The 17,915-nt window shown below is 40.9% G+C and overlaps 1 protein-coding gene across 1 annotated transcript in view; it reads right to left on the reverse strand.

The window, feature by feature from the left end:
• Positions 1-1,408: 1,408 nt before the first annotated feature.
• ahnak (AHNAK nucleoprotein) overlaps positions 1,409-17,915 on the reverse strand; it is a 33,574-nt gene continuing 17,067 nt past the window's right edge. The window contains 8 exon segments of the mRNA XM_047584603.1: positions 1,409-5,886; positions 5,888-6,035; positions 6,038-6,340; positions 6,343-6,444; positions 6,447-13,449; positions 13,591-17,579; positions 17,582-17,706; positions 17,708-17,820. Of these exon segments, the coding sequence (XP_047440559.1) occupies positions 2,739-5,886; positions 5,888-6,035; positions 6,038-6,340; positions 6,343-6,444; positions 6,447-13,449; positions 13,591-17,579; positions 17,582-17,706; positions 17,708-17,820 (14,931 nt within the window). The 3' untranslated portion in view covers positions 1,409-2,738.

Below are 17,915 nucleotides of genomic sequence, written 5' to 3' on the forward strand. Positions count from 1 at the left end.
AAAGGAAACTCCTGATAATTTCCTTCCTCCGCACTCCACAACAATTGCATTCAAGCAACCAGGAACACTGGGATCACATCCTGTGTTTGAGGTAGAACTCTGTAACGCTAGTGATAATGAAATTTAATGCGGCCAGGATTTTTAACAGTTGCCAGTTGAAATGAAGTACTACAGTAAGATGAATCAACCGTGTAATGTAACTTAAAAATAATAAAGGCTTTAAAGATGACTTAAAGATTTACATTATTACATGAGTTTAAAGAATACAGTACAGAATCAACAAGATTTTGAAGGCCATTTGTGTGAAAGTATAATATAATTCAACCACTGGGTGGCGTAGGACCATATCCATGTATTTTATCATTTAAGTTATTTAAGTTACTGAAGTTAGTGACCACGTGGATAGCTGCAAAACACATTTAAACTAAGCTTGAGATATACTGTTGGTGAAAAGTGGGATAATATTTTGAATAGTAAAAACCTGCAAATAAATTCACATTCAGAAATGTTAATATTAAGTCAGCAAAATAAAGTGTTTACACTTTATATCCTATTACATTCATATCCTATCCTTTACCGTGTGCATAACAAACTATGCGTAATCTAACTTTTGGATGATGTTTTTCGATAAGCAGCCTCTTACAGGTGTCTGAGTAGTGATTGCTCTTTTTAAGTGGAAAAGAGTGAAGTGAAATGTTGTCCTATGGAGAGAATGCAGTGGTTTGAAAAGCATATTAGCACACCATTGGAAACCATATTTAACACCTAGTAAACAATGTCAGCCTTCACAAATGCTGGGTACTTTTGTACCGTTTGTACAGTGAAGATGGTCTTTCTTTACTGTTTTCCAATCTCATTTTGCGTTTCATCACTGCTTCCATTTGTACTTTTTTCTTAAATGACAAAATCCATGTGACATTGCAGTGGCTCATGTGCAGTGGTGAAACACTGCCATCTCCAGCTCTACTCAGCTTGGTGGAGTATTATAGATAAAGATTCACTAGACGTACTAGACGTCTAAGCTAGACAGTAAAATAAGAATACATTTATGCGTATTAATAATCACAAATGGCTAGAATTAGACAATGTTGTTTATTAAATTTGTGACGTACGCACATAAGCATCAGCTTGATAGATATATGATGTACAAAATGTTAAATGCTACACACAAAGTAGGTATAGGGTGTACCATCCAAATTTCTGTACTATCCAAATTGTTGTGCGAGTTTTCATTATCTATTTGTACTAGTACTTTAGTATGAATTGAAGTATTACACTGCTTTATTCAATTTTTTATTTGTTGCTCTACATAGTAGATAACCAAGAAAAAAAAATAGCTATATCCAATTCTTGTGCTTTATAGGTTTATAGGTCATCAAGTTGTTGAAAAAGAACTGGTCATAGTCACTTTTTGTTTTTATTATATTTTATTACATTTCTGTTTCTGATAATAACAACACTTCTGAATGTCATACTCCATGAATCTACTTAATATACACATTGTGATATCATTTATGTTTTGGACTTTTTATGAGTGGACTAGTACAATCCACAGCACATTGTGTGTTATTTGTAATGAAATTTACACAGCATTTATTGTCTCCATTTATCTGGTGTTGACTGTTAAAGTATGTCTCTTAATTAGATGTGAAAGTGTATAACAAGTGACAAGTCTCATACTTGACGTTATAATATCATACACATATGATAATTCAAGAATATCACATTCAGAAATAAGTAATAATCAAATTTTTCATCATAATATTACATGTTAAGGCACTGACAAGTTCTGCTTTAAAAAAACATTAGTACTATAAATCTTTTTATTTAGTTTATTTAGCAGAATGCACACAAAAGAATATACCCCAAAAACATGCTCTCCCTCATAATTGATCAATAATATGCAACTTTCTGTCACACAAATTTGTCTGCAAACAAATGACATCAAAAAGTGACTGTTTATTTGTGACATTTTATATGCAAGCACAAGGTGTGTATACAAAGATGGAGTGACAAAACGAAACAAAATACAGAGCATCCTTAAACTGTGAAAATAACTAATTTAAGAAGCAGAACTTGTTTAAAATAAACAAGACAATTTGTGGTAAGTAGCACTGTATTTAAGTAGATACATTTTCTTTAAAATGACCAGAAAAATACTGACAGCACTTCAAAGAATCTCCAAACAGTGATTGTCTTTGCAATTATGGTATATACAGCAGTATCACTCTTCAGAATGTGTTATAAAGGGCCAACTCTATGTTGCGTAAATATGCTTCTGCACTGATTATATATTCTTAAAGCTTGAAAATAAAACCATTTTTTACGTTAAAAAACTGTAAAGTGTTCATGCTGTATGTGTGTTTATTCCTTCAAAATAACTATTGTAAGTAAATGATCTGCGTAATAGAGCCCATTCATAACAACATTCTTTTAATTGAATGAAACAGGACACGCCCTATAATAAAGTATTGGTGGAAATTTCATGAGATGGTGTATGTTCAATAAATCTGGACTATGTACAAAAACAACATCTATTATTACAATACAAATTAATCTTATTTACATTTTGAGGGGATTTTAAACATTCTCATGCACCGGTGTAATTGCTAAGAAAAAACATACTCATAGTTAGCAATGTTGAGATGTCTGTGCATGTCCCCTTATCTTATAAAGAATTTTTCTATATTAGGACAATGAATGTGGGTGTACACAAGAGAGTTTAATTTGCCTCACAATCACTTTTTTGGTGAAACAGATAGCTCGACTCTTGGGAACTTGAAACCACTTCTTGAACCACTGTCACTGCTTGAGGATGAAGACAATCTTGATTTTTTGGAAGGTAAAGAAACACCTGCACTCCCCTCTACTCTTGCTTCACTGTCTTCTCCAAGACTCACTTCATATGAGCCCTTTGACTTTGAACCAAACCCTCCAAATGTTCCAAACTTCAACTTGCCTTTCTTTCCCTTGACCTTGCTTTCTCCTAAATCTAATGCAATGTCACCACCCTCTGCATCTAAGTGAGCTGAAGGAGAACTAACTGCAAGTCCACCTTCATCACTCAGAGAAGAAGACCGATGTCTTGATTTCTTAAATAGGTCCAGTGAGGCTGACTTGCCTTTAGTTGACACACTGAGTCCAGGATCACCCTCCAGTCCTAATTTTCCACCCACCAATTCCCCAGAATGTACATTTAATTCTTTAGAGGCCTTGCCACCTTTGCTACTAGAACTCAACTCAACGTCTGGTCCATGAAGGTCACTTGCACTACTGCCCTTCGCTTTTGACTTGCCAAACAATTTTGGCATCTTTACCTTTACTTTACCTTCACTGTGTCTCACTTCTGGACTGGCAATGTCAATTGTTTGTGAGCTGCTAACAGATGGTGGTTGAATGTTTATGTCTCCACTGGCTGCAAGTTCAGGTTCAAATTTTCCTCCACCTTCCTGGCCAGGCACTTGAGGCAGAAGTATACCAAATTTTGGTACCTTGATTTTTGGAATTGTTACTGTGCCCTCTGGATACTGAAGGCCACCAGATGCACTTTCACCTGAAACACTTGCACTAACATCTGCATCACTTTTAATATGAGTGGTCTTTACTTTCACATCTGTCCTTCCCAAATTAACATTTGCACTACCGGTACTGGCACAGTCAATGGCAGTGTTCATGCTACCAGATGGCATATCTATGTTGGATGACTTAAATCCCTCAGATAAAGATCCATCCCCTTTATGTTTTGGTGATTTGATATCTAATTCCACATCAGGAAAATGAAGCTTTCCGAAACGAGGCTTCTTTACTTTTGTTCCTTTTACATGAACATTGGGTGTGTCAACATCCAGGTTTACAGCAGGTGTTTCCATGTCAGCATCGGTTTTTTTAGACTTTCCTTTCATTTTTGGAAGTTTAAATTTTCCCTTTTTCCCCTTTACAGTCATATCAATATCAGGGGCATCAACGCTTGCTTCAGCAACTGGAACGCTTAGGTCTGTCTTAGACCCTTTTCCTCCCACATTTACTTCTGGGGATTTCATTGTGAACTTAGGACCTTTGAACTTAGGAAACGTCACCCCAGTCTTTTCAGAATCAATGGCAAGGTTAGCATTTGGACCTTTCACATCTACATCCAATTTTGGCATGGAAGCATCCATTTCCAATTTAACTTTAGGCCCTTTCAAGTTTCCTCTTTGGCCCCCAATGTCAATGCCTGGTCCTTCAACGTCCACCTTTGGGGCTTTTATGTCACCTTCAATCTTTGAAACAGACACATCCACATCTCCTTTTATTTTCGGGCCTTTCAGATTAATATCAAAATCTGGCATTTTGGGTCCTGTCATTGATGGTAGTTTGATTTTGGGTCCCTTGAGTTTTGCATCGGGACCTTGGACATCAATATCCGTTCCTTTAATGTCAACATCTGGTGCATTGACATTAATATTTGCCTTTGGAAGTTTTACATCAACATCTGGCCCCTCAACCTTTGGACCTTTGATGCCAAATGATGGCATTTTGATTTTTGGCATGTCAAATCCACCTTTGGGACCTTCAATGTCCACCTCTGGACCTTTGATGTCTACTTCCGGTAGTGACATGTCACCTTTAATCTTTGGAGCTTTCACATCCACACCACTTTTCAGTTCGGGGCCTTTCAGATTAAAATCCACATCTGGCATGGAGATTTTAGGTCCTGAAATGGATGGCATGTTGAATTTTGGCCCTTTGATCTTCCCACTGGGGCTGCCAATCTCAATGTCTCCTCCTTTGATGTCCATTTCGGGATGTTTAATATCAACATCAGCCTTAGGAAGGGTGAGGTCAACATCTGGTCCTTCAACTTTTGGACCTTTGAACCCAAAAGATGGCATTTTGATTTTTGGCATATCAAATCCACCTTTAGGACCCTCAATATTGACATCAGGACCCTTTATATCTGCATCAGGCATTGACATGTCTCCTTCAATCTTTGGAGCTTTCACATCCATACCGCCTTTGAGTTTGGGGCCTTTGAGGTTGAAATCCATATCTGGTATAGATATGTTAGGTCCTGAAATCGATGGCATGTTGAATTTTGGTCCTTTGATCTTTCCACTAGGACTCTCAATGTCAAGGTCTGGTCCACTTAGTTTTACTTCCGGCCCTTTGATATCAATGTCAGCTTTAGGAAGGTTGACATCCACTTCCGGACATTCAACATTTGGACCTTTCATTCCAAATGATGGCATTTTAAATTTAGGCATTTTAAATCCTCCTTTGTGTCCATCAATGTCAACATCTGGTCCTGCAATGTCCACCTTTGGGGCTTTTATGTCACCTTCAATCTTTGGAACAGACACATCTACATCTCCTTTTATTTTAGGCCCTTTCAGATTTATGTCCCAGTCTGGCATTTTGGGTCCTGATATTGTCGGCATTTTGATTTTGGGTCCTTTGAGTTTTGCATCAGGGCCTTCAACATCAATGCCTCGGCCTTCAATGTCAACTTTCGGTGCCTTTACATCAATACTTGCATCTGGAAGTTTTACATCAACTTCTGGCCCCTCAACCTTTGGACCTTTAATGCCAAATGATGGCATTTTGATTTTAGGCATCTCAAATCCACCTTTAGGACCTTCAATATCAACCTCTGGACCTTTGATGTCTACTTCAGGTACTGACAGGTCTCCTTCAATCTTTGGAGCTTTCACATCCACATCACCTTTTAATTTGGGTCCTTTTAGATTGAAATCCACATCTGGCATGGAGATTTTAGGTCCTGAAATTGATGGCATGTTGAACTTTGGTCCTTTGATCTTTCCACTAGGGCTGTCAATGTCAATGTCTGCACCTTTGATGTCCATTTTAGGTGTTTTAATATCTATGTCAGCTTCAGGAAGGCTGACTCACTTCTGGACCTTCAACCTTTGGACCTTTCATCCCAAAGGATGGCATTTTGAATTTAGGCATTTTAAATCCTCCTTTGTGTCCTCAATGTCAACATCTGGTCCTTCAATGTCACTTTGGGGCTTTTATGTCACCTTCAATCTTTGGACAGATACATCTACATCTCCTTTTATTTTGGGCCCTTTCAGGTTAATGTCCCAGTCTGGCATTTTGGGTCCTGATATTGATGGCATTTTGATTTTGGGTCCTTTTAGTTTAGCATCAGGACTTTCAACATCTAATCCTGGGCCTTCAATGTCAACCTTCGGTGCCTTTACATCAATACTTGCATCTGGAAGTTTTACATCAACATCTGGCCCCTCCACCTTTGGACCTTTGATGCCAAATGATGGCATTTTGATTTTTGGCATCTCAAATCCACCTTTAGGACCTTCAATATCAACCTCTGGACCTTGATGTCTACTTCCGGTACTGACAGGTCTCCTTCTATCTTTGGAGCTTTCACATCCACATCACCTTTCAGTTTGGGGCCTTTAGATTGGAAATCCACATCTGGCATGAGATTTTAGGTCCTGAAATTGATGGCATGTTGAACTTTGGTCCTTTGATCTTTCCACTAGGACTGTCAATGTCAATGTCTGCACCTTTGATGTCCATTTAGGTGGCTTTAACATCGATGTCAGCTTCAGGAAGGCTGAGGTCAACATCTGGCCCTTCAACTTTTGGACCTTTCATCCCAAAGGATGGCATTTTAAATTTAGGCATTTTAAATCCTCCTTTGTGTCCTTCAATGTCAACATCTGGTCCTTCAATGTCCACCTTTGGGGCTTTTATGTCACCTTCAATCTTTGGAACAGACACATCCACATCTCCTTTTATTTTGGGGCCTTTCAGATTGATATCCCAGTCTGGCATTTTGGGTCCTGATATTGATGGCATTTTCATTTTTGGTCCCTTTAGTTTAACATCAGGGCTTTCGACTTCTAAATCCGGGGCTGTAATATCAAGCTTTGGTGCTTTTACATCAATATTTGCCTCTGGAAGTTTTACATCAACATCTGGTCCCTCCATTTTTGGACTTTTTATGCCAAACGATGGCATTTTGATTTTAGGCATCTCAAATCCACCTTTAGGACCTTCAATATCAACCTCTGGTCCTTTGATGTCTACTTCCGGTACTGACATGTCTCCTTCAATCTTTGGAGCTTTCACATCCACACCACCTTTCAGTTTGGGGCCTTTCAGATTGAAATCCACATCTGGCATAGAGATTTTAGGGCCAGAAATTGACGGCATGTTGAATTTTGGACCTTTGATCTTTCCACTAGGGCTGTCAATGTCAATATCTGCTCCTTTGATGTCCATATCAGGCGTCTTAATGTCAATGTCAGCTTCAGGAAGGCTGAGGTTCACGTCTGGCCCTTCAACTTTTGGACCTTTGAACCCAAAGGATGGCATTTTAAATTTAGGCATTTTAAATCCTCCTTTGTGTCCTTCAATGTCCACATCTGGTCCTTCAATGTCCACCTTTGGGGCTTTTATGTCACCCTCAATCTTTGGAACAGACACATCCACGTCACCTTTGATTTTCGGACCTTTCAAATTGATATCCCAATCTGGCATTTTGGGTCCTGATATTGATGGTAGTTGGATTTTGGGTCCTTTTAGTTTAGCATCAGGACTTTCAATATCTAATTCCGGGCCTTTAATGTCAATTTTTGGTGCCTTTACATCAATATTTGTATCAGGAAGTTTTACACCAACATCTGGCCCCTCCACCTTTGGACCTTTGATTCCAAATGATGGCATTTTGATTTTTGGCATCTCAAATCCACCTTTAGGACCTTCAATGTCAACCTCTGGACCCTTGATATCTACTTCCGGTACTGACAGGTCTCCTTCAATCTTTGGAGCTTTCACATCCACACCACCTTTCAGTTTGGGGCCTTTCAGATTGAAATCCACATCTGGCATAGAGATTTTTGGTCCTGAAATGGATGGCATGTTGAACTTTGGTCCTTTGATCTTTCCACTAGGGCTGTCAATGTCAATCTCAGGACCTTTGATGTCCATATCAGGTGTTTTAATATCAATGTTAGCTTCAGGAAGGCTGAGGTCAACGTCTGGCCCTTCAACATTTGGGCCTTTCATTCCAAAGGATGGCATTTTAAATTTAGGCATTTTGAATCCTCCTTTGTGTCCATCAATGTCAACATCTGGTCCTTCAATGTCCACCTTTGGAGCTTTTATGTCTCCCTCAATTTTTGGAACAGAAACATCCACATCTCCTTTTATTTTGGGCCCTTTGAGATTGATGTCCCAGTCTGGCATTTTGGGTCCTGATATTGAAGGTAGTTTGAATTTGGGTCCCTTGAGTTTTGCATCAGGGCCTTCAACATCAATGTCTGGGCCTTCAATATCAAGCTTTGGTGCCTTTACATCAATACTTGCATCTGGAAGTTTTACATCAACATCTGGCCCCTCAACCTTTGGGCTTTTAATGCCAAATGATGGCATTTTGATTTTTGGCATCTCAAATCCACCTTTAGGACCTTCAATATCAACCTCTGGACCCTTGATGTCTACTTCTGGTACTGACAGGTCTCCTTCTATCTTTGGAGATTTCACATCCACATCACCTTTCAGTTTGGGGCTCTTTAGATGGAAATCCACATCTGGCATGGAGATTTTAGGTCCTGAAATGGATGGCATGTTGAACTTTGGTCCTTTGATCTTTCCACTAGGGCTGTCAATGTCAATGTCCGCACCTTTGATGTCCATTTTAGGTGTTTTAATATCTATGTCAGCTTCAGGAAGGGTGACATCCACATCTGGCCCTTCAACCTTTGGACCTTTCATCCCAAAGGATGGCATTTTAAATTTAGGCATTTTAAATCCTCCTTTGTGACCATCAATGTCAACATCTGGTCCTTCGATGTCTATCTTTGGGGCTTTTATGTCACCTTCAATCTTTGGGACAGATACATCTACATCTCCTTTTATTTTGGGCCCTTTCAGGTTAATGTCCCAGTCTGGCATTTTGGGTCCTGATATTGATGGCATTTTGATTTTGGGTCCTTTTAGTTTAGCATCAGGACCTTCAACATCTAATTCCGGGCCTTCAATGTCAACTTTCGGTGCCTTTACATCAATACTTGCATCTGGAAGTTTTACATCAACATCTGGCCCCTCCACCTTTGGACCTTTGATGCCAAATGATGGCATTTTGATTTTTGGCATCTCAAATCCACCTTTAGGACCTTCAATATCAACCTCTGGACCCTTGATGTCTACTTCTGGTACTGACAGGTCTCCTTCAATCTTTGGAGCTTTCACATCCACATCACCTTTCAGTTTGGGGCCTTTTAGATGGAAATCCACATCTGGCATAGAGATTTTAGGTCCTGAAATTGATGGCATGTTGAACTTTGGTCCTTTGATCTTTCCACTAGGGCTGTCAATGTCAATGTCTGCACCTTTGATGTCCATTTTAGGTGCTTTAACATCGATGTCAGCTTCAGGAAGGCTGAGGTCAACATCTGGCCCTTCAACTTTTGGACCTTTCATCCCAAAGGATGGCATTTTAAATTTAGGCATTTTAAATCCTCCTTTGTGTCCATCAATGTCAACCTCTGGTCCTTCAATGTCTATCTTTGGGGCTTTTATGTCACCTTCAATCTTTGGGACAGATACATCCACATCTCCTTTTATTTTGGGCCCTTTCAGGTTAATGTCCCAGTCTGGCATTTTGGGTCCTGATATTGATGGCATTTTGATTTTGGGTCCTTTTAGTTTAGCATCAGGACTTTCAACATCTAATCCTGGCCCTTCAATGTCAACCTTCGGTGCCTTTACATCAATACTTGCATCTGGAAGTTTTACATCAACATCTGGCCCCTCCACCTTTGGACCTTTGATGCCAAATGATGGCATTTTGATTTTTGGCATCTCAAATCCACCTTTAGGACCTTCAATATCAACCTCTGGACCCTTGATGTCTACTTCCGGTACTGACAGGTCTCCTTCTATCTTTGGAGCTTTCACATCCACATCACCTTTCAGTTTGGGGCCCTTTAGATGGAAATCCACATCTGGCATGGAGATTTTAGGTCCTGAAATTGATGGCATGTTGAACTTTGGTCCTTTGATCTTTCCACTAGGGCTGTCAATGTCAATGTCTACACCTTTGATGTCCATTTTAGGTGTTTTAATATCTATGTCAGCTTCAGGAAGGCTGACATCCACATCTGGCCCTTCAACCTTTGGACCTTTCATCCCAAAGGATGGCATTTTAAATTTAGGCATTTTAAATCCTCCTTTGTGTCCATCAATGTCAACATCTGGTCCTTCAATGTCTATCTTTGGGGCTTTTATGTCACCTTCAATCTTTGGGACAGATACATCTACATCTCCTTTTATTTTAGGCCCTTTCAGATTGATGTCCCAATCTGGCATTTTGGGTCCTGATATTGACGGCATTTTGATTTTGGGTCCCTTGAGTTTTGCATCAGGGCCTTCAACATCAATGTCTGGGCCTTCAATGTCAACTTTTGGTGCCTTTACATCAATACTTGCATCTGGAAGTTTTACATCAACATCTTGGCCCTCCACCTTTGGACCTTTAATGCCAAATGATGGCATTTTGATTTTAGGCATCTCAAATCCACCTTTAGGACCTTCAATGTCAAGCTCTGGACCCTTGATGTCTACTTCCGGTACTGACATGTCTCCTTCAATCTTTGGAGCTTTCACATCCACATCACCTTTCAGTTTGGGGCCTTTTAGATGGAAATCCACATCTGGCATGGAGATTTTAGGTCCTGAAATTGATGGCATGTTGAATTTTGGTCCTTTGATCTTTCCACTAGGGCTGTCAATGTCAATCTCAGCACCTTTGATGTCCATTTTAGGCGTTTTAACATCAATGTCAGCTTCAGGAAGGTTGAGGTCAACATCTGGCCCTTCAACATTTGGACCTTTGAACCCAAATGTTGGCATTTTGAATTTAGGCATTTTAAATCCTCCCTTTTGACCATCAATGTCAACATCAGGACCTTCAATGTCCACCTTTGGGGCTTTTATGTCACCTTCAATTTTTGGAACAGAGACATCGACATCTCCTTTTACTTTAGGGCCTTTCAGATTAATATCCCAGTCTGGCAATTTGGGCCCTGATATTGATGGCATTTTGATCTTTGGCATCTCAAATCCACCTTTAGGACCTTCAATATCGACCTCCGGACCCTTGATGTCAACTTCAGGCAATGACATATCTCCTTCAATCTTTGGAGCTTTCACATCCACATCACCTTTCAGTTTGGGGCCCTTTAGATGGAAATCCATATCTGGCATGGAGATTTTAGGTCCTGAAATTGATGGCATGTTGAACTTTGGTCCTTTGATCTTCCCACTAGGGCTGTCAATATCAATGTCAGCCCCTTTGATGTCCATTTTAGGTGCTTTAACATCGATGTCAGCTTCAGGAAGGCTGAGGTCAACATCTGGCCCTTCAACTTTTGGACCTTTGAAACCAAATGTTGGCATTTTGAATTTAGGCATTTCAAATCCACCTTTAGGACCTTCAATGTCGACCTCTGGACCCTTGATGTCTACATCAGGTACTGACATGTCTCCTTCAATCTTTGGGGCTTTTACATCAACATCGCCTTTCAGTTTGGGACCTTTAAGATTGAAATCCACATCTGGCATGGAGATTTTAGGTCCTGAAATGGTTGGCATATTGAATTTTGGTCCTTTGATCTTTCCGCTAGGACCCTCTATATCAAGGTCTGGTCCTTTTATGTCTACTTCTGGTGCTTTCACATCTATGTCAGCTTTCGGTAGGCTGAGATCTACTTCCGGACCTTCAACATCTGGACCTTTCATTCCAAAGGATGGCATTTTGAATTTAGGCATTTTAAATCCTCCTTTCTGGCCCTCAATTTCAACATCTGGTCCTTCTATATCCACTTTTGGAGCTTTAATGTCACCTTCAATCTTAGGAACAGACACATCCACATCACCTTTTATTTTTGGGCCTTTCAGATTAATATCCCAATCTGGCATTTTGGGTCCTGATATTGATGGTAGTTTGATTTTGGGTCCTTTTAGTTTGGCATCAGGACCTTCCACCTCGACTTCTGGGCCTTTAATGTCAACCTCTGGTGCCTTTAAATCAGCACTTGCCTTTGGAAGGTTTATCTCAACATCTGGGCCTTCAATTGTTGGAATTGACAAATCAACATCACCTTTGACTTTTGGACTTTTCAGGTTGAAGTCTACATCTGGCATGGAAAGTTTTGGTCCTGAGAAAGTTGGCATCTTAAATCCTTTAAGTTTTCCACTTGGACTGCCACCTTCAATTTCTGGTCCTTCGGCGTTGATGTCTGGTATTTTTAGTTCTGCTCCAGATTCTGTCATTTCAGCCTTTGGGCCTTTGAAGCCAAATTTTGGCATCTTAAATTTGGTTCCTTTAGTTTTTGGACCAGTCAATCCCATATCAAGATCAAGACCTTCAGAACTACCAGTTTTCCCTTTCAAGTTGATATCTCCTTGTACCAGTTTTACATCGGTTTCTGGGGCCTTTACTTTTGGACCCTTAAATCCAAACTTGGGCATTTTGAACTTTGATTTCTTTGAGCCAATGTCTGGAACATCAGTTGTAACATCTGGTACATCAAGTTCACCTTTTGGTAACTGAAGATCCCCTTTCAAATCACCCTTTGATTTCGGCCCCTTCAGACTGATGTCAACATCTGGCAGTGACATTTTGGGTCCAGATATTGTGGGTAACTTGAACTTTGGCCCAGTTAGTTTTCCTTCTGGTGATTCAAAGTCAAGGTTCGGACCTTCAATTTCTCCCTCAGGGGTTTTGAGGTTTCCTTCAATCTCTGGAACTGACACACCTCCCTTCATTTTGTGTCCTTTCAGGTGAAGGTCAACATCGGGCAATTTAGGTCCAGACACTGATGGCAGCTTGAACTTTGTTCCTTTTAGTTTTCCATCTGAACCTTCAATATCAACTTTAGGTACTTCAATGTTAGCATTAGGGCCTTTGACATCTATATCAGCATTGGGCAGGTTGATGTCAAGGTCTGGCCCTTCAACTTTTGGACCTTTGAACCCAAATGAAGGCATTTTGATTTTGGGCATCTCAAATCCACCTTTAGGACCTTCAATGTCAACCTCTGGACCCTTTATGTCGATGTCCGGTACTGACATGTCTGCCTCAATCTTTGGAGCTTTCACATCCACACCTCCTTTCAGTTTGGGGCCTTTAAGATTGAAATCCACATCTGGCATGGAGATTTTAGGGCCTGAAATGGTTGGCATATTGAATTTTGGTCCTTTGATCTTTCCGCTAGGACCCTCTATGTCAAGGTCTGGTCCTTTGATGTCTACTTCGGGTGCTTTCACATCAATGTCAGCTTTCGGGAGGCTCACATCCACTTCTGGTCCTTCGAGATTTGGACCTTTCATCCCAAAGGATGGCATTTTGAGTTTAGGCATTTTAAATCCTCCTTTGTGCCCCTCAATGTCAACATCTGGTCCTTCAATGTCAACCTCTGGTGCCTTTACATCAACACTTGCTTTTGGAAGATTTATATCAACATCTGGGCCCTCCACTTTTGGACCTTTGAAACCAAATGATGGCATTTTGATTTTAGGCATCTCAAATCCACCTTTAGGACCTTCAATATCGACCTCTGGACACTTGATGTCTACATCAGGCACTGACATGTCTCCCTCAATCTTTGGAGCTTTCACATCCACATCACCTTTCAGTTTGGGGCCTTTCAGATGGAAATCCACATCTGGCATGGAGATTTTAGGCCCTGAAATGGTTGGCATGTTGAATTTTGGCCCTTTGATCTTTCCGCTAGGACCCTCTATGTCAAGGTCTGGTCCCTTTACATCCACTTCTGGTACTTTAACATCAATGTCAGCTTTCGGTAGACTAACATCCACTTCTGGTCCTTCAACATTTGGACCTTTCATCCCAAAGGATGGCATTTTGAGTTTAGGCATTTTAAAGCCTCCCTTGTATCCCTCAATGTCAACTTCTGGTCCTTCAATGTCAACCTCTGGTGCCTTTACATCAACACTTGCTTTTGGAAGTTTTACATCAACATCTGGGCCCTCCACTTTTGGACCTTTGAAACCAAATGATGGCATTTTGATTTTAGGCATCTCAAATCCACCTTTAGGACCTTCAATATCGACCTCTGGACCCTTGATGTCTACATCAGGCACTGACATGTCTCCTTCAATCTTTGGAGCTTTCACATCCACATCACCTTTCAGTTTGGGGCTTTTCAGATGGAAATCCACATCTGGCATGGAGATTTTAGGCCCTGAAATGGTTGGCATGTTGAATTTTGGCCCTTTGATCTTTCCGCTAGGACCCTCTATGTCAAGGTCTGGTCCCTTTACATCCACTTCTGGTACTTTAACATCAATGTCAGCTTTCGGTAGACTAACATCCACTTCTGGTCCTTCAACATTTGGACCTTTCATCCCAAAGGATGGCATTTTGAGTTTAGGCATTTTAAAGCCTCCCTTGTATCCCTCAATGTCAACTTCTGGTCCTTCAATGTCAACCTCTGGTGCCTTTACATCAACACTTGCTTTTGGAAGTTTTACATCAACATCTGGGCCCTCCACTTTTGGACCTTTGAAACCAAATGATGGCATTTTGATTTTAGGCATCTCAAATCCACCTTTAGGACCTTCAATATCGACCTCTGGACCCTTGATGTCTACATCAGGCACTGACATGTCTCCTTCAATCTTTGGAGCTTTCACATCCACATCACCTTTTAGTTTGGGGCCTTTCAGATGGAAATCCACATCTGGCATGGAGATTTTAGGTCCTGAAATGGTTGGCATGTTGAATTTTGGCCCTTTGATCTTTCCGCTAGGACCCTCTATGTCAAGGTCTGGTCCCCTTACATCCACTTCTGGTGCTTTCACATCAATGTCAGCTTTCGGCAGGCTGACATCCACTTCTGGTCCTTCAACATTTGGACCTTTCATCCCAAAAGATGGCATTTTGAGTTTAGGCATTTTAAAGCCTCCTTTGTGCCCCTCAATGTCAACATCTGGGCCTTCAATGTCAACTTTCGGTGCCTTTACATCAATACTTGCATCTGGAAGTTTTACATCAACATCTGGCCCCTCCACCTTTGGACCTTTAATGCCAAATGATGGCATTTTGATTTTTGGCATCTCAAATCCGCCTTTAGGACCTTCAATGTCAACCTCTGGACCCTTGATGTCTACTTCAGGTACTGACATGTCTCCTTCAATCTTTGGAGCTTTCACATCCACACATCCTTTCAGTTTGGGGCCTTTAAGATTGAAATCCACATCTGGCATGGAGATTTTAGGGCCTGAAATGGTTGGCATATTGAATTTTGGTCCTTTTATCTTTCCGCTAGGACCCTCTATGTCAAGGTCTGGTCTTTTGATGTCTACTTCGGGTGCTTTCACATCAATGTCAGCTTTCGGTAGGCTCACATCCACTTCTGGTCCTTCGAGATTTGGACCTTTCATCCCAAAGGATGGCATTTTGAGTTTAGGCATTTTAAATCCTCCTTTGTGCCCCTCAATATCAACATCTGGCCCTTCAATGTCAACCTCTGGTGCCTTTATATCTACTTCTGGTACTGACATGTCTCCTTCAATCTTTGGAGCTTTCACGTCAACACCACCTTTTAGTTTGGGGCCTTTAAGGTTGAAATCCACATCTGGCATGGAGATTTTAGGTCCTGAAATGGTCGGCATATTGAATTTTGGTCCTTTCATCTTTCCGCTAGGACCCTCTATGTCAAGATCTGGTCCACTTAGTTTTACTTCTGGTGCTTTGATATCAATATCAGCTTTAGGAAGGCTGACATCTACTTCTGGCCCTTCAACATTTGGACCTTTCATCCCAAAGGATGGCATTTTGAATTTAGGCATTTTAAATCCTCCTTTGTGCCCCTCAATGTCAACATCTGGTCCTTCAATGTCTAACTTTGGAGTTTTTATGTCCCCTTCAATCTTTGGAACAGAGACATCAACATCTCCTTTAAGTTTGGGCCCTTTCAAATTGATATCTGGTAACTTGGGTCCTGATATTGAAGGAAGCTTGAACTTGGATCCTTTTAGTTTGGCATCAGGGCCTTCAACATCAATATCTGGGCCTTCAATATCGACCTCTGGTGTCTTTATGTCAATATTTGCCTTTGGAAGATTTACATCAACATCTGGCCCCTCCACTTTTGGACCTTTGATGCCAAATGATGGCATTTTGATTTTAGGCATCTCAAATCCACCTTTGGGACCTTCAATGTCAAACTCTGGACCCTTGATATCTACTTCTGGTACTGACATGTCTCCTTCAATCTTTGGAGCTTTCACATCCACATCACCTTTCAGTTTGGGGCCTTTCAGATGGAAATCCACATCTGGCATGGAGATTTTAGGTCCTGAAATTGACGGCATGTTGAATTTCGGCCCTTTGATCTTTCCGCTAGGAGCGTCAATGTCAAGATCTGGTCCCTTTACATTTACTTGTGGTGCTTTAACATCAATGTCAGTTTTTGGTAGGCTAACATCCACTTCTGGTCCTTCAACATTTGGACCTTTCATCCCAAAGGATGGCATTTTGAGTTTAGGCATTTTAAATCCTCCTTTGTGCCCCTCAATGTCAACATTTGGGCCTTCAATGTCAACCTCTGGTGCCTTTACATCAACACTTGCTTTTGGAAGATTTATATCAACATCTGGGCCCTCCACTTTTGGACCTTTGATTCCAAATGATGGTATTTTGATTTTAGGCATCTCAAATCCACCTTTAGGACCTTCGATATCGACCTCTGGACCCTTGATGTCTACATCAGGTACTGACATGTCTCCTTCAATCTTTGGAGCTTTCACATCCACATCACCTTTCAGTTTGGGGCCTTTCAGATTGAAATCCACATCTGGCATGGAGATTTTAGGTCCTGAAATGGTTGGCATGTTGAATTTTGGCCCTTTGATCTTTCCGCTAGGACCCTCTATGTCAAGGTCTGGTCCCCTTACATCTACTTCTGGTGCTTTGATATCAATGTCAGCTTTCGGAAGGTTGACATCCACTTCCGGACCTTCAACATCTGGACCTTTCATCCCGAAGGATGGCATTTTAAATTTAGGCATCTTAAATCCTCCTTTGTGCCCTTCAATATCAACGTCTGGTGCTTCAATGTCTACCTTTGGAGTTTTTATGTCCCCTTCAATCTTTGGGACAGACACATCAACGTCTCCCTTTATTTTGGGCCCTTTCAAATTAATATCTGGTAGCTTGGGTCCTGATATTGAAGGTAGCTTGAATTTGGGTCCTTTGAGTTTTGCATCAGGGCCTTCAACATCAATATCTGGGCCTTCAATGTCAACCTCTGGTGCCTTTACATCAACACTTGCTTTTGGAAGATTTATGTCAACATCTGGGCCCTCCACTTTTGGACTTTTAATCCCAAAGGATGGAATTTTGATTTTAGGCATCTCAAATCCACCTTTAGGACCTTCAATATCAACCTCTGGACCCTTGATGTCTACATCAGGCACTGACATGTCTCCTTCAATCTTTGGAGCTTTCACATCCACACCTCCTTTTAGTTTGGGGCCTTTAAGATTGAAATCCACATCTGGCATGGAGATTTTAGGTCCTGAAATGGTGGCATGTTGAATTTTGGCCCTTTGATCTTTCCGCTAGGACCCTCTATGTCAAGGTCTGGTCCCTTACATCTACTTCTGGTGCTTTGATATCAATGTCAGCTTGGAAGGTTGACATCACTTCGGACCTTCAACATCTGGACCTTTCATCCCGAAGGATGGCATTTTAAATTTAGGCATCTTAAATCCTCCTTTGTGCCCTTCAATATCAACGTCTGGTGCTTCAATGTCTACCTTGGAGTTTTTAGTCCCCTTCAATTCTTTGGGACAGACACATCAACGTCTCCCTTATTTTGGGCCTTTCAAATTATATCTGGTAGCTTGGGTCC

The sequence above is a fragment of the Mugil cephalus genome, chromosome 5, assembly GCF_022458985.1.
Source record: "Mugil cephalus isolate CIBA_MC_2020 chromosome 5, CIBA_Mcephalus_1.1, whole genome shotgun sequence".
Classification (NCBI taxonomy): Eukaryota; Metazoa; Chordata; class Actinopteri; order Mugiliformes; family Mugilidae; genus Mugil; species Mugil cephalus.